The 27,166-nt window shown below is 52.1% G+C and overlaps 9 protein-coding genes across 9 annotated transcripts; 4 read left to right on the forward strand and 5 right to left on the reverse strand.

Annotated features, from left to right (window-relative positions):
* Nucleotides 1-10: 10 nt before the first annotated feature.
* Nucleotides 11-986, reverse strand: COCMIDRAFT_5589 (uncharacterized protein; the record flags this gene model as incomplete). The annotated part of the gene is made up of 2 exons (XM_007690088.1): nt 11-879; nt 929-986. The coding sequence occupies 2 exons, from the start codon at nt 984-986 to the stop codon at nt 11-13; spliced, it is 927 nt and encodes a 308-aa protein (XP_007688278.1).
* Nucleotides 987-1,910: 924 nt separating this feature from the next.
* On the forward strand, nt 1,911-2,765 carry COCMIDRAFT_96265 (uncharacterized protein; the record flags this gene model as incomplete). The annotated part of the gene is made up of 2 exons (XM_007690122.1): nt 1,911-2,154; nt 2,206-2,765. The coding sequence occupies 2 exons, from the start codon at nt 1,911-1,913 to the stop codon at nt 2,763-2,765; spliced, it is 804 nt and encodes a 267-aa protein (XP_007688312.1).
* A 4,410-nt stretch (nt 2,766-7,175) lies between these two features.
* Nucleotides 7,176-7,718, reverse strand: COCMIDRAFT_26602 (uncharacterized protein; the record flags this gene model as incomplete). The annotated part of the gene is made up of 2 exons (XM_007690095.1): nt 7,176-7,455; nt 7,525-7,718. 2 exons carry the CDS (start codon nt 7,716-7,718, stop codon nt 7,176-7,178), a joined length of 474 nt encoding a protein of 157 aa, XP_007688285.1.
* A 1,667-nt stretch (nt 7,719-9,385) lies between these two features.
* COCMIDRAFT_26603 (uncharacterized protein) lies at nt 9,386-10,471 on the forward strand (the record flags this gene model as incomplete). The annotated part of the gene is made up of 1 exon (XM_007690096.1): nt 9,386-10,471. The coding sequence occupies one exon, from the start codon at nt 9,386-9,388 to the stop codon at nt 10,469-10,471; it is 1,086 nt and encodes a 361-aa protein (XP_007688286.1).
* A 1,598-nt stretch (nt 10,472-12,069) lies between these two features.
* Nucleotides 12,070-13,789, reverse strand: COCMIDRAFT_37065 (uncharacterized protein; the record flags this gene model as incomplete). The annotated part of the gene is made up of 5 exons (XM_007690106.1): nt 12,070-12,158; nt 12,220-13,056; nt 13,115-13,385; nt 13,442-13,618; nt 13,676-13,789. 5 exons carry the CDS (start codon nt 13,787-13,789, stop codon nt 12,070-12,072), a joined length of 1,488 nt encoding a protein of 495 aa, XP_007688296.1.
* A 2,000-nt stretch (nt 13,790-15,789) lies between these two features.
* Nucleotides 15,790-17,322, forward strand: COCMIDRAFT_5593 (uncharacterized protein; the record flags this gene model as incomplete). Its single annotated transcript, XM_007690089.1, has 1 exon — nt 15,790-17,322. The coding sequence occupies one exon, from the start codon at nt 15,790-15,792 to the stop codon at nt 17,320-17,322; it is 1,533 nt and encodes a 510-aa protein (XP_007688279.1).
* A 1,179-nt stretch (nt 17,323-18,501) lies between these two features.
* On the reverse strand, nt 18,502-20,328 carry COCMIDRAFT_26606 (uncharacterized protein; the record flags this gene model as incomplete). Its single annotated transcript, XM_007690097.1, has 1 exon — nt 18,502-20,328. The coding sequence occupies one exon, from the start codon at nt 20,326-20,328 to the stop codon at nt 18,502-18,504; it is 1,827 nt and encodes a 608-aa protein (XP_007688287.1).
* A 372-nt stretch (nt 20,329-20,700) lies between these two features.
* COCMIDRAFT_26607 (uncharacterized protein) lies at nt 20,701-25,089 on the forward strand (the record flags this gene model as incomplete). Its single annotated transcript, XM_007690098.1, has 4 exons — nt 20,701-22,662; nt 22,769-24,277; nt 24,330-24,477; nt 24,539-25,089. 4 exons carry the CDS (start codon nt 20,701-20,703, stop codon nt 25,087-25,089), a joined length of 4,170 nt encoding a protein of 1,389 aa, XP_007688288.1.
* A 648-nt stretch (nt 25,090-25,737) lies between these two features.
* On the reverse strand, nt 25,738-27,071 carry COCMIDRAFT_37069 (uncharacterized protein; the record flags this gene model as incomplete). The annotated part of the gene is made up of 2 exons (XM_007690107.1): nt 25,738-26,982; nt 27,036-27,071. 2 exons carry the CDS (start codon nt 27,069-27,071, stop codon nt 25,738-25,740), a joined length of 1,281 nt encoding a protein of 426 aa, XP_007688297.1.
* Nucleotides 27,072-27,166: the final 95 nt, after the last annotated feature.

Below are 27,166 nucleotides of genomic sequence, written 5' to 3' on the forward strand. Positions count from 1 at the left end.
TCTTTGTGAGTTAAAACACCACCTCCACCTCTACGTCGCCGCTCTTTTCTTCACTGCTCTCCCCATACTTTACAGCAAATGTCACATTCTCGTAGTCTTCAATGAGAACGCGTAAACCCCATCTGCTGAGAAGTTCTCTCACAAGACGACGGCTGCTACCGTTCCTGGGCCCCTGTGCTTTGTACTCAATGCGGAACCTTGGCAAAACTTCGGATAAGGAGGCGGTCATGTAAATGGAGATCTTGTCATCCTGCAGATCTTTCCACCAAGCCTCGCTGGCGCTTTGGATTTCGAAAAGAGGATCCATATGTATCAGCTCTTCGTCACGAAATCCTTCCCAGTCCACCCGGTCCTGCAAGTCTGCATCTGAAGGTATACATATGCAATCTTCTTCGATGCCTGTTCCACTCCATTCTCCAGTGTGAGGGTTGAAGTGCTCTTCGCAGCAAGGGCATATCCTTTCGTCTGGAGGTGGACGTCCCATGATAACCTCAAACGGCGAGAAGCTAAGACAGAAATAGGGACAGAATGCGTCCATGCGGAACAGAAGTGTTATATCACATAGGGAATCTCGGCCGACCTTATATGCTGTTCCAATGGTGAAACATTCTGGCGCATGCTTGAACTCAGCAATGGCTGGCATGAAGGTTGAGATGAACGACACCGAATCCTCCAGTCCCATGAACCGAATGGAAGTGTTTCGCATCCATAGTGGACGAAACTCAGCCCGAATTTGCCTACAGGTCTGCGTGAGGCCGAAAAACTTCCAGGGGCGTGTCGTATATGGCTTTGGGTCGGCCTTTCGAAGTAATACGTCGCCTTCTGGGGTATCCGGTGTTTCGGCAGCGATGGCAAACTCGTATATGAAGTTTCGGATTTCTTAGATGTAATCAGTAAGAACCGCTACTGTATTGGTGAGTGTACCTACCTGCAGAGTGTGCGAGGAAGTCGTAAAAACTTTGGACGTTCCTCGTTGTTGGTGCCATTTTGCCGGTGATGGGTAGTGATTGTGAGTTAATCGTTTGATATTCAAAAGCAGAGGAACTGTGAGCTCAGAGAGATGGAAACAGTGTCAGGTATATATATGTGAGTGGGGATGTGTAAAGGCAGCCAGTCGCGTGACAGGTCAGTGAATGATAGACGTCTAGTTGCTTTTCACTAAGTTGCATGGGTCCCAGTGTGCGCCTCTCAGTGTTTGCCTGGCTAGCATACAGTATGACGTGAAATTAACGGATAGCTACAAGGTTTCTTGCGGAACTATACCCTATCTCTAACTGAACAAGGGCGAGTGAGGCTCTAGCGCAATCTCTTTCGAACTTGCAATGGCAGTGGAGTGAAGCACGTGCACACCGTGAATTGTAGGTAAAGGGATGTAATTGAAGGAAGATTTCGTGATCCAGCTGAGGTATCTGTCCTCAAGGTAAAACCGGCATATATAGAAGCTGTATAAGTATACAATTGGACATCCATACGAAAGCAGTGCCGATGCCAAAAAAAGGTGTTCACGAAGTGGCTGGCAAAAGGAGTCTGCTTGCTACAAGCTGGTTGTGATATCCGCATGATAAGAAGCTCTCTTTGGGCCCAAAGACTGTCAAGCCTGACAAGCAGTCATGACGTGGAAGACATGACGAGAAGTTTGGGTGTCCCTTCCACTCACTGTGGATCGCTTGACGTCCACTCCTTCCCAATGAGAGTATCTGATTTTGTAAGCAGCACGTGAAAACAAACACTACCCTGGCACCTGAGTATACTCATTCACTTCGAATTTGGGTCACAGTTAGTGTTTTTATCGTTTACAATCACATGTTAACTGGTTGATAGCCACGATTACCAACTAGAGGCACAGCGTGAGATCTCGCGCCTCAACCCTCTACCAAGACCCCAATACAAGCCGCTAGTAACTCTGTCATATGGAATATTACAGATGCCCGATCGAAGATCTATGGCGCGAGGTAAATCGGCGCAAGCTTGGGCTGCCCTTGAGACCCCGGGACGAGCTCAGCGAGGCTTTGGCAAGTGACGACGAGCGAAGAGGATCCGCAGCAACGACGGTGGAAACCGTAATTCAAGGCGGATTTGTTCCCCTAAGCATCAATCTGGGGCACACAGCCGAGTTTGGAGCGACAGTCCTGGCTAACCAACTCATCGACGAAAGTACATACAACCAATACCATATGTGGAAACGACGAGACTGATGAGGGCTAGAAATCATCTACTGGACCATGAATACTTTCTTCCCGACCATCCAGCTCTTTTTCGAGTCTGGCCGTTCTTGTACCATCGACGGCGGCCAGCTGCCGGACGCAAGAATAGGTCTCGATTCGGCTCTTCATTTCAAGTTGACAGACTGTGCACACGAAGAGGATGGTCGTGTCACCAATTCCCTTCTTCCTCCAACACACTCAGGGCCTGGGACGGGCATGGCTATCAAGGAGGCGGTCATCGCCCAACGAACCAGCATCGCGCTGCAGCCGATACACCCAGACGACGCCAAGCGGTGGACAGAGCTAGATCGCCCTCACACAAGGATCGCAACGGAAACGCATACAGTTGTTGGAATACGATTGAGGGGTATGGATAGATTGGCTTACATATGGGCGAAAGTTAAAAATACTCCGGCAACAAAAGTTTGGAGCAACGTCAGGATAGCTGGGCTGCGAAACGATGTGCCAGTACCAAATGTATGGCAGCCAGAACGTCCTATAAAGCCAGGTGCTGAGAAAACCGTGGTAGTCAAAGACAGCCTGATTACGCGCGATTCTTGAGGGGCCTGGGCAGGGCCTTGTTGCGGGTAGATTCTCAGAAACACATGGGCATCGGATATATCCCTCTCACAATGTGGTGGTAGGTTTGGGTGACAAGGTCAAAGTGAGTAAGTTTGTTCAACAAAGGAAGTGATCCAAGTCTGGAACTAACGTGACAGAGATAGTGGTAGTTTTCTAGGGCAGAACTAGCAACACTGTAGCGATGAGTTGCTGACTTGGTGTATGGATTTTACAGCGTGCCACTTGCTGGCAAAGGCACGAGTGTTTATTCTGTAAATGGTTGGATAACATTAATAGAACCATTACTATAGCCCGACGGCACAAAAGCTACTTGATGACCTGAGCGGTGAAAGTGTATAATAGGTTTCCAAGGCTATTAACAGCGGCGCATGTTTTCTTCGGAACAGGGGCGGAGTGTTTTGCAACAAGACAACATGCCCTTCACCACACAGATAAGTTAGTCAATAATCCAACAGCAAAATACCCATTGGCTCACGCGGGAAAGCGTAATGTCCGAAACACCGACTAATCCTACAATCAACCTAAACCATCAACCCACAAGGAACCACCACACCAACAACCTCCAAGACGGTCCGATACCACAGGCCGTCACTTCCGCGCCGACACTCTTACTCAGCCATAACCACCTTGCACAAAAAAACCCCAAGTACATCATCCGCCGCTTACCTCGGAACAAGACGGGAAGTAACCCGCAACCACACAGATGAAGAGATTCGCTCACCCGCTCTGCGCCTATCCCGGCAATAACTCAGCACATACACACATACGCCCTCAACGATGACCGCCCTCATCGCCTACTTACGCGTCGTTTGCGCCCTTTTTTTTCCTTAACCCTGATAAAAACGAAAAAAGGACATGTACAATCTCCACTTTACGCATCATCATCCCCATACCAAGCCCAACCCAAACCAACACATCCTTCATTGGAAAAAAAAGAAAGCTCTATACATGGCTAACCTTCCAGATATACCCACCCACTCCACGTGACCCCAAAAGCCATCCGGCCCATAACCCTCCCCTCCCCCCACGCGCGCGCGCATAACACATGACGTCCGCAACCTGCATATCTAAAACTCCGACGACAACGACACCAACCCTCATTTTACAACCTTGCCAATACCTCCCCAAAGCACAAGAGGAGAGAAGAAGAAGAAGAAGAAAAAAAGAAAAAAAAGACCAACAAAAAGTCCCGATCGGAGCAATCCTGCTCAACGCGGTGAAGCAAAGCTCATGCCCCGGTCTAACTTCGGCTGTCCGTTTAGAGATACCCGTACAGGAACATCCTCCCCCCCTCCCCCCACGTTTGCGTCAAGCGCGGGTGGACGGGTGGGTGGGGAAATGAAACACGGTTGAGCGAAACAAGGTTGGGCAAAACAAGGTTGAGCGAAGGAAAAGGGGGGGAAATAACGGTTGCGCTGGCTTGTTGGGTTGAGAGTGAGAGAGAGAGAGAGGGCGTGGGGGGGGGAACTGGAGACTGGGGACGGGGAAGGGCGGGAGGTCATGTAAGGGGGTGAGGTTTGACGAGGGTTCTGGGGTACGGTTGGGGGAGATGATGGGAAATTGGAGGTGGCGGTGTGGCGGGTGGGATGACGATAGGTGGTGGATCGAAGGATGGTTGGAGGGTTGGGTGCAATGGGTATGGTTTCCGTTTTCAATATGGCCTTTTTGTTAACAGTGGTTTGGTAGGTTGGGGTGAGACGGGGGATGCGGGCGAGTGGTGAGCATGCTTCGATTGTTTGTATAGTAGTCTGGGGACGTAGATGGTTATTTTAGAGTACATGAATGATAGCACTGCAGTTGTATTTATTTGAGAAGAATGTAGTGTAGTGAGGTTATCCCAAGAGGGTAGTGCTGATTTAGAGCCTCATTCGGAGTCTAAATGCTCTCGATGACGTAGATGTCAAAACACAATTTCTACAAGATTGTGAGTTCATGTTCAATGCGCATGACGCCTCGAGTCCAATATTGCTTCATCAGGCAATGCATCCTGCAACTTCAATACGAGATACTCACAAACCAAGTTCTCGCACATGTCATTTCTAGTACAATCGTCTAGCTCACTGGCGTTTTCGCATTTGCCGCAATTTACTATCAGTGAACCAAATAAACAGCGACATGTCATGTATGTACTTGGACGTAAACGGTGGTTGCCAAGAGCTGGGGAAGTGCATACCGTTCAGAGAAGCAATGTGCTTTGCCGAGCTGGTTGGTTTGTAATAGTGGAGAGCGAGATTGGTGGAAGATCTGCAATGTCTTTTCGGACCGAGGTTTGGTAACATGTGCACATTACATGTACTACTACACGGCTGAGCGCAAGGGTCTTGCGAGGGGCATGCGACTAGAACCCCAGACTGGAAGAGTTTTTTGACATGTGGAGGTCTTCAAAACTTGGTTTGGCGTGTTCGTGTCGAGATACTGGAAGAAGGATAGTTGTGATACGGAATTGTGCTGAATGCAGACGCGAGCTGGACGACTGCTGAGAAACAGTGTGCTTACTCGAGATAAATTGAAGTAAATTGATAGTATGTTGCCCGGTTGCATTGAATGTATTGTTTCCGCCTTACCCGAACTATATCCGTCAAGCGCGGATAACTTCCTCCAAACCGACAATGCCTTTTTTGTAGACACATAGGCTGTCGGGCAAGATCGAGAAGTATTCCCGTGCTCGCAGGTATGCATGATAATACTTCGTAATGGGGTAAGACTATACGATCTGTTGAGGATCTATGATGCGCATGTGCTATACTTGGCGCAGACCGCAGACATGCGCCATATACGCGCAGCCACTGACGCCGATGGCACCAGTATGGCCCGATACGACTACACTCCGGATTTGCCGCCATATTTGAGTATTGATATGAATTTGTGGCTTACGCGCAAGCGCTGCTCAGCAAATAACTAGGATAGACATGGTGTTTTTGGTTTGTCATGGGTCGATGGAGTGGAAGGCTTGACCAGATGTAGGATCCTTGCAGATACTCGCTTGCACGGGTGGGTTTGTGAAAAATCTTGACTCTAGCGTGTATCGACTGTCTGTGGCTAGACGTCAAGTCTTAGTCTGTAGGAATGCATTTGGAAATGCTAGCACTTGATCTTTGTACTTATCAGGGCTGTCCGGCAACTGCCTATTCCGACATCCGTGGAGAGAAATTGTAGCATTCAAGATTATAATGGGCCTATCCCATGCGAATTCGCATAGTTGTCGAAAGGCGTGGAAAGCAGTGGTTTCAACCTCGAAAGACACCAGCCAATTGTTGCATGGGTTTGTTTGTCTCCAATTTTGACCCCTGCTCAGGCTGCCCATCGTAATGTCAATCCATCCTATAGCATATCACCTGTTCAGCGATCTGCAAGGCCCAGATGTCAATACGACGTTCTCAGCAATGGGACAGCCATTGACCGTGTCAGCAATATCATTCAGCCCCAACTGCGTTTTACGATTGAATTGTTGGGAGAGGCAACAACAGACGGATAGAGATTACCCGAGCCTGAGGTTGGGAGGAAGAGCGTGGGTATAGGCGACATCCCACGCCGAGACAGTGGAGAAGATCCCGTCCGATCAGCTTGGCTGCGATATGTTGAGGCTCTCTGCTAAACGGAATTGGGGTGGCAAACAAGTAGCGGCCACAACTGCCGTTCTCCCTAATGCAGACGTTGAATGGCAATTGACCCCCACGAACAGCCATGACAAATGATCGACAAACTACAGGTAAAGCAAAAAAGGGGGGGCGAAGACGTGGACACCAGTACTCCCAACTGTAGCTGGCGTTGCCGGCCGAGGCCAGACCGAGTTTGCGACGGGCGTGTGCGCTTGGGATATCTGTGCTTGTTCTCTGTCGCTTAGGCTTGCAGTATGTACAAAGGCAGTATCGGTGTGTGTGTGGACGCCCATGACATGTGGAAACGAGACCATGTCATGGTGACGAGTGTCAGAAATGTTTTCCGCAAAAGCATGTGCGAATGCCGTCGGCTGGGCAGTTCGCCGATGGATGTGGACATGGACAACGGTCTGGCTTCGCAGGGTTGCATGTGCCCCGCATGATCCAAGGTGATGCCTGACCCTTATCCTCACCCCTCTTTATCGCTATTTCCGGCGTGAGATGGGCTGTTGTTGGGTAGAGAGCGGTGACTTTTTGATGTGCTGCTTGCTCATGGCAATTGAAGGTGTCGGTTGGTAGAATATAGTGTTTGCGGTGAAGAAAGAAGCAAAGTAGTGCAGTTCAAAGGTGTCTCGTGATGGCTTTTGTCCAGCACACGATAACGGGACTTGGGCAGCATCCAAGACGGCCATTCCCGGGGTGACATGCATATCCCGGGGCGTCAATGCATGGAATGGCGGTACACGAGGACAAGAGCAATGGCATGGAAAGCTTGGGGAGGGTATGCGAGTCAGAAGGCTGGTGCGGCGGCGAGTTCAACGTGTGCGGCGAGTGTTCGAACGTGGTAAGAAGGCGGGGAACCAGGATCGCCAAAATGTGGGGTAATAGCGTCGGTCTTTGCTGGCTGCATCGCATCGCTCCAGGCCTCGGGGCTCGGTTGGCGCTCCGAGCGAGGCTGTGTATTTTTTGCTTTCTGGATGGCGGGTGCTGGGCTGGTCATGGGTGGTTTTGCCAGTCTTGGTCTTGTACTTGCTGGGACTTGTTCTGGGTCAAGAGACCACGTAGATAGACTAGGTAAGAGCTAGCATACTTACATTCAGCTGGCGACGCAGTAGGTATAGACTTTCCAATCATCGTACCACCATGACGGCGTCGCCGGGGTGCATGACATGTCGGTGGCAGCGCGCATGTTGATGAATGCTCCCGCTCGCTGGACATGCGCAGAACAAAGAAACTGCGCCCGTAGAGTACACGTAGAGCAGTATCGCCAACCCAGCAGAGTTTGGCGGGACGATTCGGAGACGGACTTGTCTGGGGCGAAGTTGATTGCCATTGTCGGGGTAAGCGGCTGCGTGGGGGGGGGCCAGCGATACACCGGTCCACGGTCCACGGTCCACGACGGAGGATCAGGTACCACGAGGAGGCGTCTCACCCCCCTCGTATCGTTTCGATATTGCAAGGAAAAAAGCAAGGTTAGAGCCATGGCGACGGACCCTGCTCACCGCCGTCATGATGCCAAAGTAAGTCTGGATGGAGCATGTCGAGTAGTGTAGTGGAGTGTAGTGTAGTGGAGTGTAGTGTAGTGGAGTGTAGTGTAGTATGCTCGGCACCTTTCCCCGCGCTCTGCCCCTTGTTCATATGTCGACATAGGCGTGCATTGGCATGGTGCAAACACGTTTGCTGCCACAATTGGCCTAGATGGCTAGGTACACGATTCAATGCTGCTGGTAGTACATGGACCTAGCGGTGCTGGCGGGCGAATCTACTGCGTGGAAAGGTGTTGTTGGAGAGGCTCAGAGGAAAGACGCTCGGGCCTGGGCCCCCCCCGCCACCAAGAGTAATGGGCGTGGGGGTTCTCCCGACTCCAATCGATCGTCATCATCTTGGCCAGGCTCTGCAACAACGAGGCACATGTTTGATACACACGTACGTATGTGTGTGCCTCCACTATTTTTCGGCAGGTTTCGAGGCCATGTCATGGTCGCATGGGGATTACGGCGGCCGGCCTGGTGCCGCATGGTCTGGTGACAGGAGCCTGCTTCACACGGCCTGCCACGTCTTGCAGCGTTGCTGGAAAATCCTTCGTCTCCCTTGGCCTTTGCATCTGCTCTGCTGCACTCGGAGCAAAAAGACCCGCCGAACTCTAGCGGCGGCTGGGGCGACTGGGCCTGGGGGATGAGCATCACCAGATGGTGTGAGGAGGACAAGGACACGCGCCGCACCCATTCGCACAGTACACCGGACGGCCACGATTCCCCCACCCCCACACTACCACGCCCGAACGGTATCCATCAACGCTCCTTTGATTCCGCCAACCCTTCGCATGGGGCCAGCAGTGGCGCCCCCCCAGCCTATCACCAGACCCCAATGGACCCTCAGAGATCGTCACAAGGCGCTGCTCCCCCTTGCCCTGGCCCTTGCCCTTGGCCTTTCTCTCCCATCCGGCCACGATCCGACCGTCACAGCCTCCCCACCCCTGCCCTCCTGTTGCTGCACGAGCGAAAAGAAACAAACGCCGCTTCAATCAGTAAGACGCCCTGTCTTCATTGGACCCGTTCAAGCCACCCAGCAAACTAAGCCCAGCCAGCGGTGCCTGGCATCGGCTACGTGCAGGTCATGACTGCCTCGGACAGGCTACGCTTGTCACCGCCCCTTTGCCCTTCACCCCCAAGTGCCGGCTCATCCCTCTCGGACACGCTCGTTACTCGTTACCCTGAAATGCCTGCACGAGCTAGCTCTCCTGACAAAGCCGTCAGCTGGACCCCCACGCTCGTCGTTGCCCTTGGGAGTGTGCCAGGCCAGGTCCGGCGTTTGCAAACATTTAAGTACCTGCGCTATCTGACTTCTTGACCAAACATCCATCCACCATTGACGTATTCGTCCCATTTTTTCCTTTCAGCGTACCGCTAGTTCTTTCCCAAAAGTCTCGCTTCTCTTTACAAGCCTTTGCTAGTATATAAGCCTACTTTCTTCTCCACACACCCTCAAAAAAGATATATCATGTCACCACACCACGACGCCCCTTCTCCTGCCAACAGCTTCACTCAAGATTCGGATTTCCACCATCCTGTGCAATCTGTCTACCTGGCTGACCGCTACAACGACATCGACTCCAACTCAATGACTTCTGCTGACGTTGGTATCCGGCGGGCGCTGGTCCCTGGCATCTACGTTCCCACCGTAGCATTCTTCGACCCAGCTACGGACAATGTAGATGTCGAAACGGTAGCTAGCCACGCAGTCCGTCTGGCAAAGGCTGGTGTTGCTGGCATCACCACCCAAGGATCCAATGGCGAGGCTGTCCACCTGTCGCACAAGGAGCGTGACCTCATCACAAACACTACCCGCAAGGCTCTCGACGACGCAGGTTTTGGTTACATGCCCATCATTGTCGGCTGTGGCGCCCAGTCTACTCGCGAGGCCATCGAGCTCTGCGAAGAGGCAGCCTCCGCTGGCGGAGACTACGCCCTGGTACTGCCACCAGCATACTACCAGGGCCTCTTTTCCAAGGACACTGTCAAGGAATTCTTCAACGATGTAGCTACTGCGTCTCCTATCCCCATCCTCATCTACAACTACCCTGGTGCTGTTTCGGGTCTTGATCTCAACTCGGATGTCATCATCGAATTGGCCCAGCATCCCAACATCGTCGGCTGTAAGCTGACCTGCGGCAACACCGGAAAGCTCAACCGCATTGCATCAGCAACACGCGCAGCCACCGTCTCCGATCCAGGTTCTGGCTTCATGTGCATGGGCGGATCCGTCGACTTCACTCTCCAGACACTGATTGGAGGTGGCTCCGGCATCATCGGCGGCATGGCCAACATTGCCCCCAAGACGTGCGTCAAGCTAGTTGAACTGTTCGAGGCCGGCCACCTCGCCGAAGCACGCAAGCTCCAGGCTGTCGTGGCTAGGGGTGACTGGGCTGCCATTCAAGGCGGCATCATCGGCACCAAGGCTGGCCTCATGGCTCATTACGGCTACGGTGGATACGCTCGCAAGCCTCTGCCCAGGCCTTCCAAGGAGGAAACCCGCAAGTGGCGAGACGCCTTTGAGGAACTGGTCCAAACGGAGAACTCTTTGTAGGAGCTTTTCTTTTCGTTTATTCCGTCACGTCTCTCAACGAACACCATATTCTTTTACAGTCCTCCCTCCTTCTGCATAGGAACCTGGCGCTGAAGAATTACTAGTATTACAAAACTTGTAATGGCGTTTTTCTTCTAAACCTTTCTCATTATCTTTTTTTCCCTCTTCAACTGGAATCTGGAAGGCTTAAAAAAGCAAAAACGCGAGGTTTCCTCTTAAACTCGTTTTTTACGTCTTTTGTTTACGAGTCCAATCGGTCAAAAGCTGATAACCGCTTTTTTCTTTGTCTGCGCAAAAAGAAAATCCGGTTTCCATGTTTCTTTCTTTCTTTCTTCTGGCTTTTGCAACTTTTTTTGGCATAGCAAGTGGGGTTGGGCGGTCATCTGTCGTTAGCGAGTAACTTTTCTGGTAAACAGCTGCATTTTTTTGAACAATGCATGCCGAAATAAATTTCACAAATTAAAAAAAAAACATAACTCCTCTCTTTTGTTTGAACTATCGGTGATCATCTCAATCCTTCATGGTTGGTCGTTTACCAATTCACCTCGGCAAGAAAAAACCTCCCCCTACTCGCGGAACACCTTTTCTGCCCTAGCAGCTTACACATACACACACATACATACATACAAAAACATACTATTCAGAAATAGGAAATTCCCGAATCGGAATGGACCGGGGGGAAATTGCCACTCAGGCATAACACGATTTCCTCATCACACACACCCATTCCAGTAACAACGACAACAACAACAACAACCCCAATTCTGTACCTAATTAAGACGATAACGCCATGCAAGAGGAAACCCCCTTCCCCCTTCCCCATTCCCCTCTCCCCCGATACCGGCTGCGAAATGCCCAGTCTACATGTGACTTACTTTTGTACAACAACATCGCCTTCTTTTTTTTTTTTTTTTTTTTTTTTTTTTTACCTTTTCTCGAACCCCTTGCATGAGAAGACGAAGAAGAAGACGAAGAAGAAGAAGAGGAAGAGGAAGAAGGGGTGGCGCATGCATATATACACGCTACACCAAAGTCTAATCTTCTTCTTTTTTTTTTCTTTGCGTAGTTAAGTTAGTCAAGTTACCGGACTAGGCAATGATGTGTTACTCGTAGTATTTCACAGCACATACACACCCTCCTCCTCCTCCCCCTTCTCCAGAAGCGGGTTAGATCAGCTAACCTTTTTTTGGGGTGGGCAAAGAGAGTCTAGTCTTGGATGTATGCATATGCAAACTGACGAGAGATTCTCGGTTGTTGCGGGTTTTTTTTATTGATGATCGCTAGGTTTGTACGGTATATACGTACACGTGGTTCTGGGGGGCGGGGGCGTTTGTTGTGGCAGCATCTTACTCGTTGGTGCACGTTCATTTTTTTTCTCCTCACTGGAAAACAAGAAAGGGAGGGATTTTCGAAAAAAAGGGAGGTTTCGAGGGTGATTGATATGTGTTTCTGGGAATAAGGGGTATATGGTATATACATGAAACATTAGAAAGAAGCGTGATGTCATAGTATCAACTCTTCGATTTTTTTTTCGATCAAGGGAGAAAAGACTGAGCTGGATACCGCTCGACCCCCTACTCATTACAGTGTTAAGTCGTTTACCGGGACTTGCCGCCGTGGCCGCGACCGCGCCTGGCACCTCGGCCCTTGTTAAGCTTGACGGTGAAAGCGCCGCGCTCGATGGTATCTGCAACCACAGTTAGTATTCGATGCCTTTTTGAAATATATGAGTCCAGGATAAAACTTACTGACGAGCACATATCCCGACGGGAACAAAAAGTGCGACCAAGTACCCACAAACTCAACGCTACCGCCAGCCGCATCATTCTCAGGGTAGATATCAAAGAAGCCCTCGACCGTAACGCCCTTGCCCGTAGGATCCTTGCTCACAGACTTGACGTCGTGGACCCAGAGACCCGCGCCGTAGTTACTCTGGTACGCAAGACCATCCACAATATACAAGTTGTGGTCGATAGACTTGTGGTCAGTCGCAAAGAACGTTCCGGTAGCCTTGGGGTTACGGAGGTCGGTCAGGTCGATGATATGGGTGACCGGGCGGCCCGAAGCACCGGGTCCGGCAGCTTCGACTTCGTCGAGCTCGTCGTTGACGAGCACGTACTGGTGCCAGTTGCTTTCGGTCCACCAGCCCTGGTGGCAGTAGGTGGCGCCGGGGTAGGAGAGGGTGGATAGGATTTCAGAGGCTGGGTTTCCGTTCTTGAACGTCGAATCATACACGGTAATCGTATCTTCGTTGTAGCCTATGCAGATGTTGCGGCCGCGGAAGCTGCGGTCCGGGCCGTTGTACTTTACGCATTGGGCATCATGTACGTAGCCGTCGCTGCTTGCACATCCCGGGGAGGTGGGCTTGCTGGGGTTGGAGAGGTCGATGTACTTGAGGCCGGACTTGCAGGTCTCGTTGCGGGGCTGGGCACCGACGGCGAGGATGGAGTCGTGGTCCCAGTCTACGACGACATTGTGCGTGCGGCCGATGGGGAGGTCGGAGAAGAGGCCGACGAGGTCGGTTTTGGGGTCGAAGGTCTTGGGGGAGGCGGGGTCCACGGTCAGGAGCTTCTTCATGTCGAAGACTATTGTCACGTGTTAGTCATATGTCATGTATGTAGAATGAATAATTTGTAAACTTACTCTGAACGTTGTGGCCGACAGCCTCAGAGCCGATAATGACCCAGTCGTTCAGAACACGGATTTCGCGCCATCGAGAACCCTCGCTCTGAGCGGGGAGACGGCCAAGGTAGACCATCTGACCGTTCTTGAGGACCTCGACAAAGGCGGCGCCAGAGAACTGGCCGACGATGCCAAACTCGCGGCCGTTGGCGGCAGTCCAGCCCCAGGAAGAGGATCCTCGGCCTTCTGGGCCACCCATGTCGGCGTGGCTGATGAAGTCGTAGAGATCCATCTAGTTCCATGTCAGTACAAGCATTGCTTGGCTAATCGAGTTGCAGGGCTACTAACGTTCTTGCAGCGGTAGGTCTGGTTCGCGTTTCCTGGCTCAGCGATGGCGAGGCCATCTTTGCAAGGGATGCGCGTGTCGTTCTTGCCCGGTGCCCATGCTCCCTTCTTCAAGGTAGAGAAGGAGTCCCACTGAGTGGGATCCTGCTTGCCCTCGGCCACATCGCGCTCCCATTGATCCTGTGACACAAGTTAGAAAACAGAAAACAATAAAAAAGCAGTCCATAGAAAACATACACTCTTCAGCTTCATCAACTTCTGATGAACCTGTCCAGAGGCATACTCGGACTTGGAGAAGAAGGCAGCCTGGACCGCAACAGGAAGCGCTAATGCAGCAACTGAGAACTTCATATTGGCTACTTTGCGAGTGTGTGGAGTGCAATTGAGCTGGAATGAGCAAGTTTTCTACCTAGGACTCTATGGGTATATATAAAAGCCTGGTGCCCATAGATTGCCTTGCAATACTCCTATGAGCCCGCCCACAGCATTGCCACAATTCAACCGCCATACTATGTTAATGTCTTGGTAAATTGATGTCAGTCTGGGCATAATTTGGCAATCATGCTCTATGCGGAAGGTGGAAACTGGTCACGTGACTGTTATCCTGCGATAATATGGCAGGGGTTCTGCTGTGGTCCTACTGATGCACGTTCATGTAGCCGTCCCGAAGCGATGCTAACTCTTTCCAGAAGGTGTTTCGTCGAGGCTCTAACTGGACCGTGTTTCGCCAAGCAGAAAAAACAACTTGGAGAAGTACTACGTAAGTCTTACCCTACGGCGAACCCGAATCTCGCTCGGAGCGCGTTTGCTGGACTGCCCGGCACAGAGTCCGTCTGGGTTCAGCTTGCCATTCGGCCTTGGCCAGTGTTACGAGCAACGCCAGCCATGAGCGCCACAGGGGAAAGAGGACCTTTGGGGAAGGTGATTATACCCCAGATGTACTGTCACACTGTGTAGTATAGTAGTAGTGCGCGCGCGCTGGCTCGGAGCTTCGGTCTCTCGGAAGTTTGGCACACCTGACTCGAGAGCATCGCACTAGCCCGCCGTCCAAGAGTTTTTTCGAGTCGCTCGGCATTGAGGTCATTACCAAGTGCTGGGATGGAAGCAGCCGAAACCCGGTTGGGGGAAGATAACGCGATGGAGTGAAGATACAGAACTGGAATGTGCGAACTGCAGTCTCTCGGCGTTGAGCATTGGCATGCGCTTGCAGACGTTCCCGCGGCCTGTGTATTCCGTCAGTAAGGAAGGAGCCCAAGGTATCGTCAAAAGGCTTGCGCATCTATACAGAGACAATATGTTTCTACGGCCGTTCGAGAAGGCCAGTGGTTTAGCGCCGCGGCATTGAATGCAGTATTTTAAGTAGTAGTCAACCCGATCTCGTGCAAATGATGTTGTACTTGTACGTACATGCTACCCCTGGCGAAACTTGAACGTCTGTACACTAGAGCCTCGAAAAAGAAGACAAAGACACAGCAGTAGAGCCAACAGAGAAGACAAAATAAGAATATGACATCCATCAAGACAAGACTGCCGGCTGTATCCCGCATTGCCGTGCTGACACTTGGCACAACCACGGCTCAAGCACGGCACGTAAGCATCTCGCCATTCGCACGCATGTACATGTCAACAGAAGCAGCAAGTTTGGCGCTCTTCTCACCGGCCATCGGGTACAAACAGGCGTCGTTTGTGCGAGTAGCAAACCACCATCTACTTGTCAAAGGTTTGCTTGCGGATCTCTCAGTATTGGTTTGCTACCATTGGTTGCCAGTCACACGACAGAGCTCTTTCACATCATATCTACTAACCCAACTCACGCTTTTGGCAGATGCCGTATACCGCATGCGCATCCATTCGCTCCTCTCACCTACGCAGCATGCGTTCAAACGCACTGGTGGGCGGTGAGTCGCGAGATCATCGTCCCTTCCGCGTTCACACAACCAACAACACGTTCACTTCACCACACGTTTCCCGCACACCCGAATGAATATCAGCCATCGGGATGCCGAAATCAGCTCTACCGTTGGAGCTCACCAATGATGCAACGTGGCCGCCTACGCAGAAAAAATCATATCCGGTCACTTTCACACGACTTGCTGGTCGACTGACTCCAGGGGCAGGACACCTGACCAGCCAGCTGGGCGCCAATGGGTTTCACCGTGAAGGAAGCAATCGGTCCGGTGAGGGAACGTCGTCAGCCTAATACTCCACTGGTTGGAATTCGCAACAACATGGTTCTTATGCTTGGTTTCACCACGACGGCCCTAATTGAATCGGCAGTGGGAAATTTTTCTATATATTCAAAGTTTTTTCTTTAACACATACACGAACTTGGAGAATTCGCCAATTTCGCAATGAGAAGGACTCATGTTGCGGGTGAGTTGCAAAAGGGCAAGTCTGCCGTATCGAGCAAAAACATCCCGTCGGACTTCGCACAATCTATTTTAGCGACCACAAAAGACGACCACGAACCCCCTGAAAATCCAGAAGGGGCTTCTACAGCCAGAGAACTGCAAGCCAGCCTTAGCCGTCTACCAGAAGAGCTTCTCCTCTACATCTTGCAGCATTTGAAAGACCAAAAGGATGATTTGGCAAGACTCTGCCGGGTAAACAGGCGCTGTAAGCGTATTTCTCAAGAGCTGCTATACGGAACTGTGGGGGGTGTTCGACCGCATCATGGGGACGCGTATGCGATCTCCCGCTGGCCCGCATTGGCTAGAAATGTGCGGATGCTGGTATATGCTTTTACAGATTCTGAAGACAAAAAATCTGAGAGAGAAGCTTTCCTCTGTGTCCTCAAGAACGGACACGACATTCGCTGGATAACGCTGGGGGTCGATCTCGCCAAAACCGACGACAACGACGAGCTAGCAAGCACAAGGACTACAACAGCGGGTTGGCTAAGATTGTTCAACCAAGCCATTGCTCCATCACTCGAGCCCCGCAACCGGTTCTCAAAACTAACCCACCTCTGCATCAAAGCCAGGCGTCTGGCGTCAAGGAATTTCCCAATCGAATCCCTGTCCAGCCTCTTCCGCCTTCCCTCACTCCTTCACCTCCAACTAGATGGCTTCCATCAAACAACGCCCTTCAAATCCTGGCCTATATCGCCTTCCACAAGCCCCATCAAAGAACTCTTCTTACACCGCGCAATGCTCGACATCACCGCCTTATCTCACCTCGTAACCTCCATTCACTCCCTAGAGCATTTCGAATACAACTTCCACACCGCCCCTTGGGAGCCCTTCGCTGCAGACTCCAACCCGCTATCCATTTTCCCAGAACACTCCTGGAGCCAGCTAGGTACCGCACTACAGCACCACCGTACCTGTCTCGAACGTCTCTCGCTCTCCGACGCTTCGGACGCCGAAATCGTCAAGACGGTCTACCCCGAAGGCCACGACTTTGGCGTCTTGGGTTCGCTTAGCAATTTTGACTGTTTGCACAGCATGGCTTGCCCTCTCAAGATATTCGTAAATGTTGATACCGCGGGTGAGGGGGAGTTATTAGCGCTGCTGCCCCCGCGGTTGGAGGCGTTTAGCACGATTGTGAGAGAGAAGGAGGCGGATGAGGCGGCGGGGCATGTCGCGCTTATCACCTCGACGCGAGATGCTGTGAAAGCGAGGGGGTTGGAGGTATCGGTGTATTTCCAATATATACGGAAATGCCAAGTCCGTACTTCGCAGCGGCTCAGCGATGCAGCCAAGCGCGCGGTGGAGACTGGAGTTGTGTTGTTTTTTAAGGGCGGGGAAAAGGACGAGCAGACGTGGGTTCAGGGACGGCAAAATGGAGAAGAAGAAGATGAAGATGGAGAAGAGGAGGACGGTTCTATGGATGGAGAGGAGAACGTCGATGACGACATCATGGACGACGGTGACGAGGGATGAACCACCTTCCCGTCTGATGTCTCTCTATCCCGAACCCGGGGAAGCCATCGGGAATTTTATCTCCGCCGATACGAATACGGATGCGGGTACTTTATCATCCGGGCCTCGTATACTCGACACTTCAGCCCAACACACCTAACAAAACACGGACCCACGAAAGCACACCGATATCGTGTCTGAACAGTGCCATTCCAAAAACAAGATATATACAATCGAGTAATTCGTCCAACACTATTCGATACAACCGATAAGCGCATCTGGACAATCTTCCCTGCGAACAAGGAATATCGAGGGTTGCACGTTTGTCCCAGCAGTCCCCTTCCTCCACTCCTGTTGGGCAAAAAACAGCCAACTGCAAGACTTACATGATGTTCTATATCATGCGGACATGTTCACATATCCATACTCTATCTAACACGACAAAAAAAAAGAGAAGTCTGCTCATGGAAAGAGAAAGACACATCATATCCTACTACCATCCTACAACGCCACTTCTAAACAACGTAAAAAAAAATCTTATATAAAGACTTCAGTGGTGAAACGTAGGAATCCAACAGATGTTTGAGAGCAAAAGTCCAGTCGCCCAGCAACACGCCACACATAGCAAAAGAAAAAGCCATGGAAGGTCGAAGAGGACGCATGGCTCGACCTCTTCCACGCAAAGATCCGCGGCGCACCTGGAGGGATGGTCGATTGGTTGGTTGGTTTAGAGAGCCAAGGGGGGAGGGGGTTATGAATCTGTCTGTATAGACGATATAGAAATGATGTTGCAAAGGGAACAATGGAGCATGTTGCAGATGACGAATTTACAATGTAAAAAAAAAAGATTGAAGAGTACCAAGATATATCAACTTTATATGTCAATGAATTGAAAATGTTTTAGATTTGGCATAATTTGATCCTAACCCATTGCTACGCTAGGAACTTAATTTTTTTTTGTTTCATTTGACTCGCGTGAGAGCTAATCAGCGACTTGGGAAGAAGAAGAAGAAAACAGTGAAGATGCAGAAATACAAAGCGAGTAGGAACTAGGATAACAAATACATAAAGGGATGGAAAGAAGACATGTAAGCCTCCAGCGCTGTACTAGAATACAAGGCATAAAAAAAGAAAAGAAAAAAGAAAACAATTTTACTGCCTTACTCAGAGGCATACCAAAGAGAAAGCCATGGGTGTAAACTAATTTTCCTCATTCCTCGCGCTGGTAGCACCATATGCGGTTGTAGGTTTGCTAGCGCGACCAGTAGCATCGCCCCATGCAGCGCCGAACCTACGGCCGGTGCTCGCAAGCAGACCCTCCTCCTCTTCCTCCTCGAGATCGCGATCGATTTGCTCCTGGTCGAGAGTGGGTGCCCTGAATAGTGTGGTGACGAAGACAATAAGGTAGATGCCCAAGAAGGCGAATTGGGCCCAGAAGAGCACGACGCCGAAGAAGGGGAAGTTGATTGTGACGCGGTTGATAAAGGTGCTGAGGACAGAGGGCGTGCAGACTTGCTGGGCTGAGGGGTTGGTAGCAAGTTCGCTGCAGGGCTTGATAAGATCCTTGTGCTCAGTGCAGTCGGGTTGCTCGTCAAGGCTGTTGGTCTTCATGTCGCAGTAGGTTTGAGGACCCCAGGTGGCGTACTGAGGAGCAACGACCATGGCGACTGAGTAGTTGATGGCGAGAACAATAAGCGTAAGGAGTACAGTGGCCATGAGGAGAGCTTGAGGCGAAGTATGGCCCTTGCGAATCTTGAAAATGGTGATCCAGAGGAAGCGGATGCCGACCGTAGCGATTCCGACAACAGAGGCGGAGAAGAAGAAGAGGACAAGGAGCAGGAACAGAACATAGTCGATAGGGAAGACTTTGGAAGACTTGACCAGGATCCAATTGAGAGGCTGGAAGATGTTGATGTGGCCGAGAATGTATCCGCAGTGAGCACCGCAGATGGAGTTCTTGGCCTTGTCAATGCCAGTGATGAGCATACTAGCGAAAATGACAAGGGCAAAGACGAGGAGGATGAGGCCGCCGAGAAGCTTGAGCGGGCGGAAAAAGGCTTCTGTCCTGATCCAGGCTTTGACGATCCAATGGCGGTCCTCACCACTGGACTCGGCTGCCAGACGTTCGCGGCGGATCAGAGTGCGCTCCTCGCGAACAAGGGCCTCTAGCTCGCGCCTATCCCGGCTATCCAATCCGCCCTCGCGGCCTTGACTCCGGCCTTCAAGCTGCCTCTGGCGCTCACGGTTGGACTCGAGTTGAGAGGCAGTGTTCGCGGCAAGGGTGGGGGCCGAGATGGAAGGTGCCGATTTGATCATGGCAACAGGCAGTAGTGCCATGCCAGCGCCAGTATAAAGGACATAGAGCACGGTTCCGACTGTGATGAGCAGGCCGAGCCCAAAGGATAGAGCGCGTTCGCCATCTGGAGGGCTGTTAGCTTGTGTCTGAAGTGCGCCTTGGCTGTGCTTACGGTTCTCAGACAGCAGGTGCTTGAAGTAGTCGAGATCAAGACGCTTGTCGTCCTTGGCCTGCTTTGCAAAGGGCACGAAGAATCCTACGAGGAAGATGGCGACGACAAAGACAAGGAAACCGAGTGTCCACTTGATGGCGCCGCCAATGCGCTGGCCGGCAGTCTGCTCTCCGTGCTCAGCGGCATCCTCGTCGTATTCCTCATACCAGAAGTAGGTAAAAGGAATGACGAGCAGGCAGAGAACAGCATCAAGTGAGTAGAGCGAGTAGTAGACGATGCGCAGGGTGTAGAGGATGCTGTCGACCTTGTCTGGCGTAGCCCAGTCCTTCTTGCGGCCTAGGCTAGAGCGGGATGTGGACGAGACGAGAGCGACGTCAACGGGGATCAGCAGGACCGTGGCCAGCAGGGCAAGCGTGGTGAAGATGCAGACAATGGTGACAGCGGCAGCGCGATCGCGCGGCTTCTGATAGACGTAGACGAAGGTGGACGCGATCAGGAAGAGGAGGCCCACGGCGACGGCGTAGGCCACCCAGATGAGGCTCGTCTGGATGAGAGCCATGATGGATGTCGCGGAAACGAAATTAGGAAAAGCGAGGCAGAAAAGAAAAGCGAGAGCAGGTCTCAGGCCGCCTTTTTGGTGTTTTTTCCTGTTTCCTGGTAGTTTGGCGTGCGCCGCTAACAGTGGTGGTACATGGTGCTGTTACAAGCCAGCGGCAGCAGCATGACGTCCCTGTCGCGTCTCAGAGCGGGGATGATGCATGCAGCCTAGCAGACGCGTTAGCCACATCGGGCCCGCGTCCATGCACGCATACCCACACTTCTCTCTCCACGACGCGACTCAACACCAAGACAAAGCATCGCGGGCGCTGTCCCCTCCAGCTCCGCTCACCTTCACCCCACCCCCCAAATTGCTCTGAGCGGAGCCATCGCCATGCAGTGCTATACGGAAATAGCCCCGCCCACGGCTGTCAGCCATGCCCTCCACCTCCCGCTGCTGCACGCCAGGGCAAACAACCTGGTCGTCGCAAAGAACTCATTGCTGCAGGTCTTTGAGCTCAAGTCAACCACGACTGAGGTCACGCCGGGCGGAGGAGACGAGGCGGAGAATGCAGCCGCTAACCTGGACACAGAGGCGGCCGATGTGCCCTTGCAGCGCACTGAGAGCACCGCCAAGCTGGTCCTGGTCGGCGAGTTCCCCCTCGCTGGCACAGTCGTGTCGCTGGCGCGCGTAAAGGCGCTCAGTACAAAGTCGAGGGGCGAGGCGCTGCTGGTAGCGTTTCGGGATGCAAAGCTGAGCCTGGTGGAGTGGGATCCCGAGTCGTACAACCTCCATACAATATCAATACACTACTATGAGAATCCAGACTTGCCCGGCATTGCTCCTTGGTCCGCTGATCTCAAAGACACGTATAATTTTTTGACGGCAGACCCCAGCAGCAGATGTGCTGCCCTCAAGTTTGGCTCTCACAACCTCGCCATTCTTCCCTTTCGCCAGCGTGATCTTGTCGACGATGACTACGATTCGGATGCTGATGGGCCTAAAGAGTCCAAGCCTGAGCAGCAAACTGCATCTGGCTCTCATACAACGCCTTATACTTCATCTTTTGTCCTGCCGCTCACAAACCTCGACCCCACCCTTACACATCCCGTCCACCTCGCCTTTCTGCACGAATACCGCGAACCCACGTTTGGCATCGTCGCCGCCTCTCGAGACACGGCCCCATCCTTGCTCGCCCACCGAAAAGACATTCTTACATACTCCGTCTTTACGCTTGATCTCGAGCAAAAAGCCTCGACTACGCTCCTGTCCGTCTCCGGACTGCCGTACGACATCACCAGGGTGGTTCCGTTGCCTTCACCCATTGGCGGTGCTCTCCTAGTGGGATCGAATGAGATTATACATGTCGACCAGGGTGGCAAGACAAATGGTGTGGCTGTGAATGAATTCGCCAAAGCCTGCACTTCATTTCCTCTCAGCGACCAGTCAGACCTGGCTTTGCGCCTCGAGGGCTGCAGTGTTGAGCTTTTGTCTCATGAGACGGGTGACGTGCTAATCGTGCTCAACAACGGACGTCTCCTTGTCCTTACTTTTACGCTTGACGGCCGCACTGTATCGGGCATGACAGTCCACCCCGTTGCGGCAGACCATGGCGGCCACCTCATCAAAGCCGCCGCCTCCTGCACCAGCAACCTCGGACGGGGTCGCCTCTTTGTTGGAAGCGAGGACGGAGACTCGGTCATGCTGGGCTGGACTAGCACAGCAAGCCACCTGCGACGAAAGCAGTCCAACGCAAATGTCGACACGGACGAGGACATGTCTGATGAAGAGGATATGGAAGATATGGAAGATGATCTTTACAACGATACAGCCCCTGCCATCCAAAAAATCACTACTGCTGCTTCGGAGCCTACTGCGCCCGGCACCTACACATTTCGTATACATGACGTACTGCCAAGTATAGCCCCAATCAAGAATGCCGTCCTACACCCAGGAAAGGACACCGAGTCATTGAATAGGGGCGAGGTAATGCTTTCGACCGGGCGAGGGGCTGCTGCTGCGATCACAGCCCTGAGTCGTGAGCTCCATCCCGTCACTGTAGCTACAAGACAACTCCCTTCAGCACGCGGCACTTGGGCTGTGCATGCCCGGAAACAGGCGCCTGGAGATGTCACTGCTGCTTTTGGTGAAGACATGGAGGCCAATATGGCTACTAATGTAGACTATGACCAGTATCTCGTGGTATCCAAGACTGGTGAGGATGGAACCGAGAGCACTGTCGTGTACGAGGTCAATGGCAACGAACTCACTGAAACCGACAAGGGTGATTTCGAACGAGAAGAAGGCTCGACGCTGTTTGTTGGCGTACTGGCAGCAGGCACAAAGGTTGTGCAGGTAATGCGGACCGAGATTCGTACCTATGACTCTGGTAGGCTACAGCTCCTGTGCAAAACATCCCGTGCAATAATTAACCAACCCTTTAGAACTTAATATGGATCAGATTCTGCCAATGGAGGACGAAGAAAGTGGCAACGAGCTCAACGTCATCAATGCCAGCTTCGCGGACCCATACCTCCTAGTCCTGCGCGAAGACTCCAGTGTTAAGATCTTCAGAGCTACTGGCGATGGCGAGCTGGAGGATGTCGAAGCCACTGGTTTATCCAACACACAATGGCTTTCAGCGAGTTTATTCAAGTCTGCTAGCTTCACAGAAGTTTTTGCTTTTCTCCTCACACCCGAAGGAGGCCTTCGTGTATTCGCAGTGTCAGATATGGAGAAGCCATGTTATGTCGCTGAAGCTCTAAGTTTCCTTCCACCTGTTTTGGGTATGGACTATGTCCCCAAGCGTAGCGCCATCAAAGCTACGATTACAGAGATCTTAGCTGCTGACCTGGGCGATGCAACGACCAAGTCGCCACATCTGATCATCCGCACATCGAGTGATAACCTTGTCATCTACAAAGCCTTCCACTCTCCGTCACGTTCGGCTGCTGACCTGTGGACCAAGAACTTACGATGGGTCAAACTTTCTCAGCAACATATACCACGATACACGGAAGACGGCGGTGCAGAAGATTCTGGATTTGAGAGTACTCTCTTAGCATTGAGTGACATTGGTGGGTACAGTACCGTCTTCCAACGAGGCACTACCCCGGCATTTATCTTCAAAGAGTCGTCAAGCGCACCGCGTGTCATTGGTCTGAGTGGAAAGCCAGTAAAGAGTCTGACGTCCTTTCACACTTCCAGCTGCCAGCGTGGTTTCGCCTACCTAGACTCTACCGATACGCTCCGCATCTCTCAACTACCACCACAGACGCACTACGGTCACTTAGGCTGGGCAACACGACGTATGCCAATGGATGCCGAAATACATGCTCTCGCCTACCATTCTTCGGGCTTGTATATCGTTGGCACAGGACAGTCAGAGGAATACCAGCTTGATCCGTCTGAGACTTATCATTACGAACTCCCCAAGGAGGACATGAGCTTTAGACCAACTATTGAACGTGGCATTATCAAGTTACTAGATGAGAAGACCTGGACTATTATTGATACCCATGTTCTCGATCCACAAGAGGTAGTCCTCAGTATCAAGACACTTAATCTTGAAGTCAGCGAAAATACACACCAGCGCAAGGATATTGTTGCAGTGGGTACTGCGATTCTCCACGGTGAAGACCTCGCCACCAAAGGCTGCATCCGCATATTCGAGGTCATCACCGTAGTTCCCGAACCAGACCGCCCAGAGACCAACAAGCGCCTCAAGCTTATAGTGAAGGATGAAGTGAAGGGTGCCGTCTCCGCAATCTCAGAGCTTGGTACACAAGGATTCATGATCATGGCCCAAGGACAAAAGTGCATGGTACGAGGTCTCAAGGAAGATGGCACTCTTCTTCCTGTTGCCTTTATGGACATGCAGTGTTACGTCAGTGATTTGAAGAACCTGCCTGGAACAGGTATGCTGGCTATGAGCGACGCATACCGTGGTGTGTGGTTTACAGGATACACAGTAAGATTCTTTTGTGCAGTGATGGATACGCCAGTTACTAACCATTGTACAGGAAGAGCCATACAGAATGTCTCTCTTCGCACGCTCAAAACACAGTCTCGAAGCCATAGCCGTCGACTTCATCCCCTTTGAAGAACAACTCCACCTCCTTGTCGCAGACGCAGATATGAACCTGCAAGTCCTACAATTCGACCCTGACAGTACGTTCATCAACCCCTCCTATCCCCCCTTCGCACCCTGCTAACCACATCCACCCCGCAGATCCAAAATCCGAAGCTGGATCCCGCCTCCTCCACAAATCCACCTTCCACACTGGCCACTTCCCCGCAACCCTCCACGTCGTCCACTCGCGCCTCAAAATGCCCTCAGCCTCCGACTTCGCCGGCGCAAACACCACCGAAAACGGCGACTTCGACATGGACACTTCGTCTCCTGATGACGAAAAACCCACGCAACCCCTCCACCAAATCCTATGCACGTCGCAATCCGGCACGCTGGCCCTCGTCACCCCGCTCAGCGAAGATACGTACCGTCGCCTGTCGAATCTCAGTGCGTATCTGTCCAATACGCTTGATGCAACTGCGGGATTGAATCCCCGTGCTTTCCGTGCGAGCGATACGCCAGATGGCGGGTGGGATTCTGGGACTGGTGCTAGGGGCATGCTGGATGGGAATTTGCTGATGCGATGGGGGGAGCTGGGGGAGAGGGGACGGAGAGAAGGGCTGGCAAAGTATGGCGAGGGGGAATGGATGTTTTGGGGGGAGAGGGAGGTACTTGCTGGTTGGGGTGTGTTTGGTGGGAGGGGCAGGTGAGGAGGACGAGGATTAGGGACAGAGATTTGTTGTATTGGTTATTCTGGGGATGAGAAAGGAATGAAAATTACTTGTGATTGTTATGCATTCGCGTCTTGTGAGATGATGTGATGAATGTTGTGTGCCTAGTGACGTTGACATGACCACTTTTATCCCTAGTCTAGTTCGTAGAACAAGAAGAAGAGCAAGAGAATCGACATTGCTGATTCCATCGGTCTATATAACCAAATTAAACGAGAAAAGTACTAAAAGAAAAAAAGCTCATAAAAGAACCATGCTTTGGTATCCTAGGCTTCTTCTTCCTCTATCTTCTCTCTCTTTCGCTCGCTTCGCTGTCTTCACGCTCGACGCAAAACAGGCTCTCATCGTCACCACGACACTACCACAACCACCACTGATGCATCCATTCATCAGATCATAAAAAAACACACACCGCAAAACCAAAGAATAAATAGAACAAAAGACTCCCACGACGCCGAACCCTGGGATCACAAACACACACACCGTCCTCATATTTTTTTGCCCGGCGTGTGTTTTTTTCCCCAATTGAAACCATTTGCTTTCCATGGTAAGTGTCGTGTTCGTAATCTCATACCACTGTGTCTATCCCTTCGCAGGCAATGAAAAAGTTTATGAGCAGCAAATAGTTTACTGTGATGCACACTGGACGCGCTCAGCACCGGGGTGCATTTCGTCTTCGTCGTCTTCCATGCCGCCCATGCCGCGTGCACGTGCACCCTCACCGCCCTGCTCAACGTCCTCGAGGGTAAAGTCCTCGGTCATTGCGTCTGGCGGAGGCATCACGTCTGGAACCTTGCGTGGTGGTAGGACCGACTCGAGGGCGCGGATCTGCTCAGGGTTCATCGGCCCGCCTTCCTCGTTGCCGAGGCGCTCGGGGAACTTGACGTCGAATTGGATGTACAGGTTACCAAAGTCGTGGTGTCGGTATGATGGCATACCTTGGCCGCGAATGACCTTGACCTCACCAGGGCTAATGCACTCACCAGGGATGATGTCAACGGTTAACCATCGCTCATCCAGGTGCTCAATGTGGATCTGGCCGCCGGCAAGCGCCGTCAGCAGGTCAATCTCGGCGTGGTAGAAAAGGTCGTCGTCCTTGCGTTGGAAACGCGGGTGGGGCTTCTGCTCAATTTCGAAAACAACGTCGCCTGGCTCTACGCCTGGCAGCTGGTCGCCTTCGCCCCGGAACTCGATCTTGTGGCCGCTCTTAACGCCACGGTCAACGTGGACATGCAGGACCTTGCGCTCGATAATCGTCTTCTTGCCGTTGCACTGCTTGCATCGGTCCTTGTCACGGATAATCTCTCCCTCTCCCTGGCAGTCTGGGCACACAGTCTGGAAGCGCTGGATCATAGGACCCATTTGCCTCATCATGTGCTTCATACCGCGACCGTCACAGCCAGCGCACTTCTTGACAGCGCCTTCCTTGCCGCCGACACCGTTGCACTTGGGGCAGATGACTGACTTCTGGAGCGCCAGCTTGGAGACCTTACCGCGGTAGACATCCTCGAGTGATACCTTGTGGACATGGGAGATTGTGCGTGCCTTCTTGGGCCCTTGTTCCCGTCCTCCTCCCATGCCACCGCCGAACATGCCGCCAAAGGGGCCGCCGCCCCCGCCAAAGAACTGTGCGAACAGGTCCTCAGCAGCCATGCCACCTCCGCCGCCCATGCCACCTTGCTCGAGACCCTCCTCACCATACTGGTCATATATTTGGCGCTTCTGGGGGTCGGAGAGAACTTCGTAGGCGTGTGAGAGGTCCTTGAACTTGTCTGCAGCCTCGGGGTTGTGTGCGTTCTTATCGGGATGCCACTTGAGGGCACCCTTCTTGTATGCTGACTTGAGTTGTGACTCGGAGCAGTCTGGCGACACCTGGTTCTGTTAGGCTACATTCCTTTATGAGTATGGAGCAGGGCTATGCTTACCCCGAGGGTATCGTAAAGCTTGGTATCCTTCACCATGGTTGCGGTTGCAGGCTGTGCAGCGACGTAGAGGGGCTAGTGGGGTCGCAAAAAAGTCGAACTGAGGGGCAGTATAGCAGATAGAGGTGAGTGAT

This window comes from Bipolaris oryzae, assembly GCF_000523455.1.
Source record: "Bipolaris oryzae ATCC 44560 unplaced genomic scaffold scaffold_71, whole genome shotgun sequence".
Classification (NCBI taxonomy): domain Eukaryota; kingdom Fungi; phylum Ascomycota; class Dothideomycetes; order Pleosporales; family Pleosporaceae; genus Bipolaris; species Bipolaris oryzae.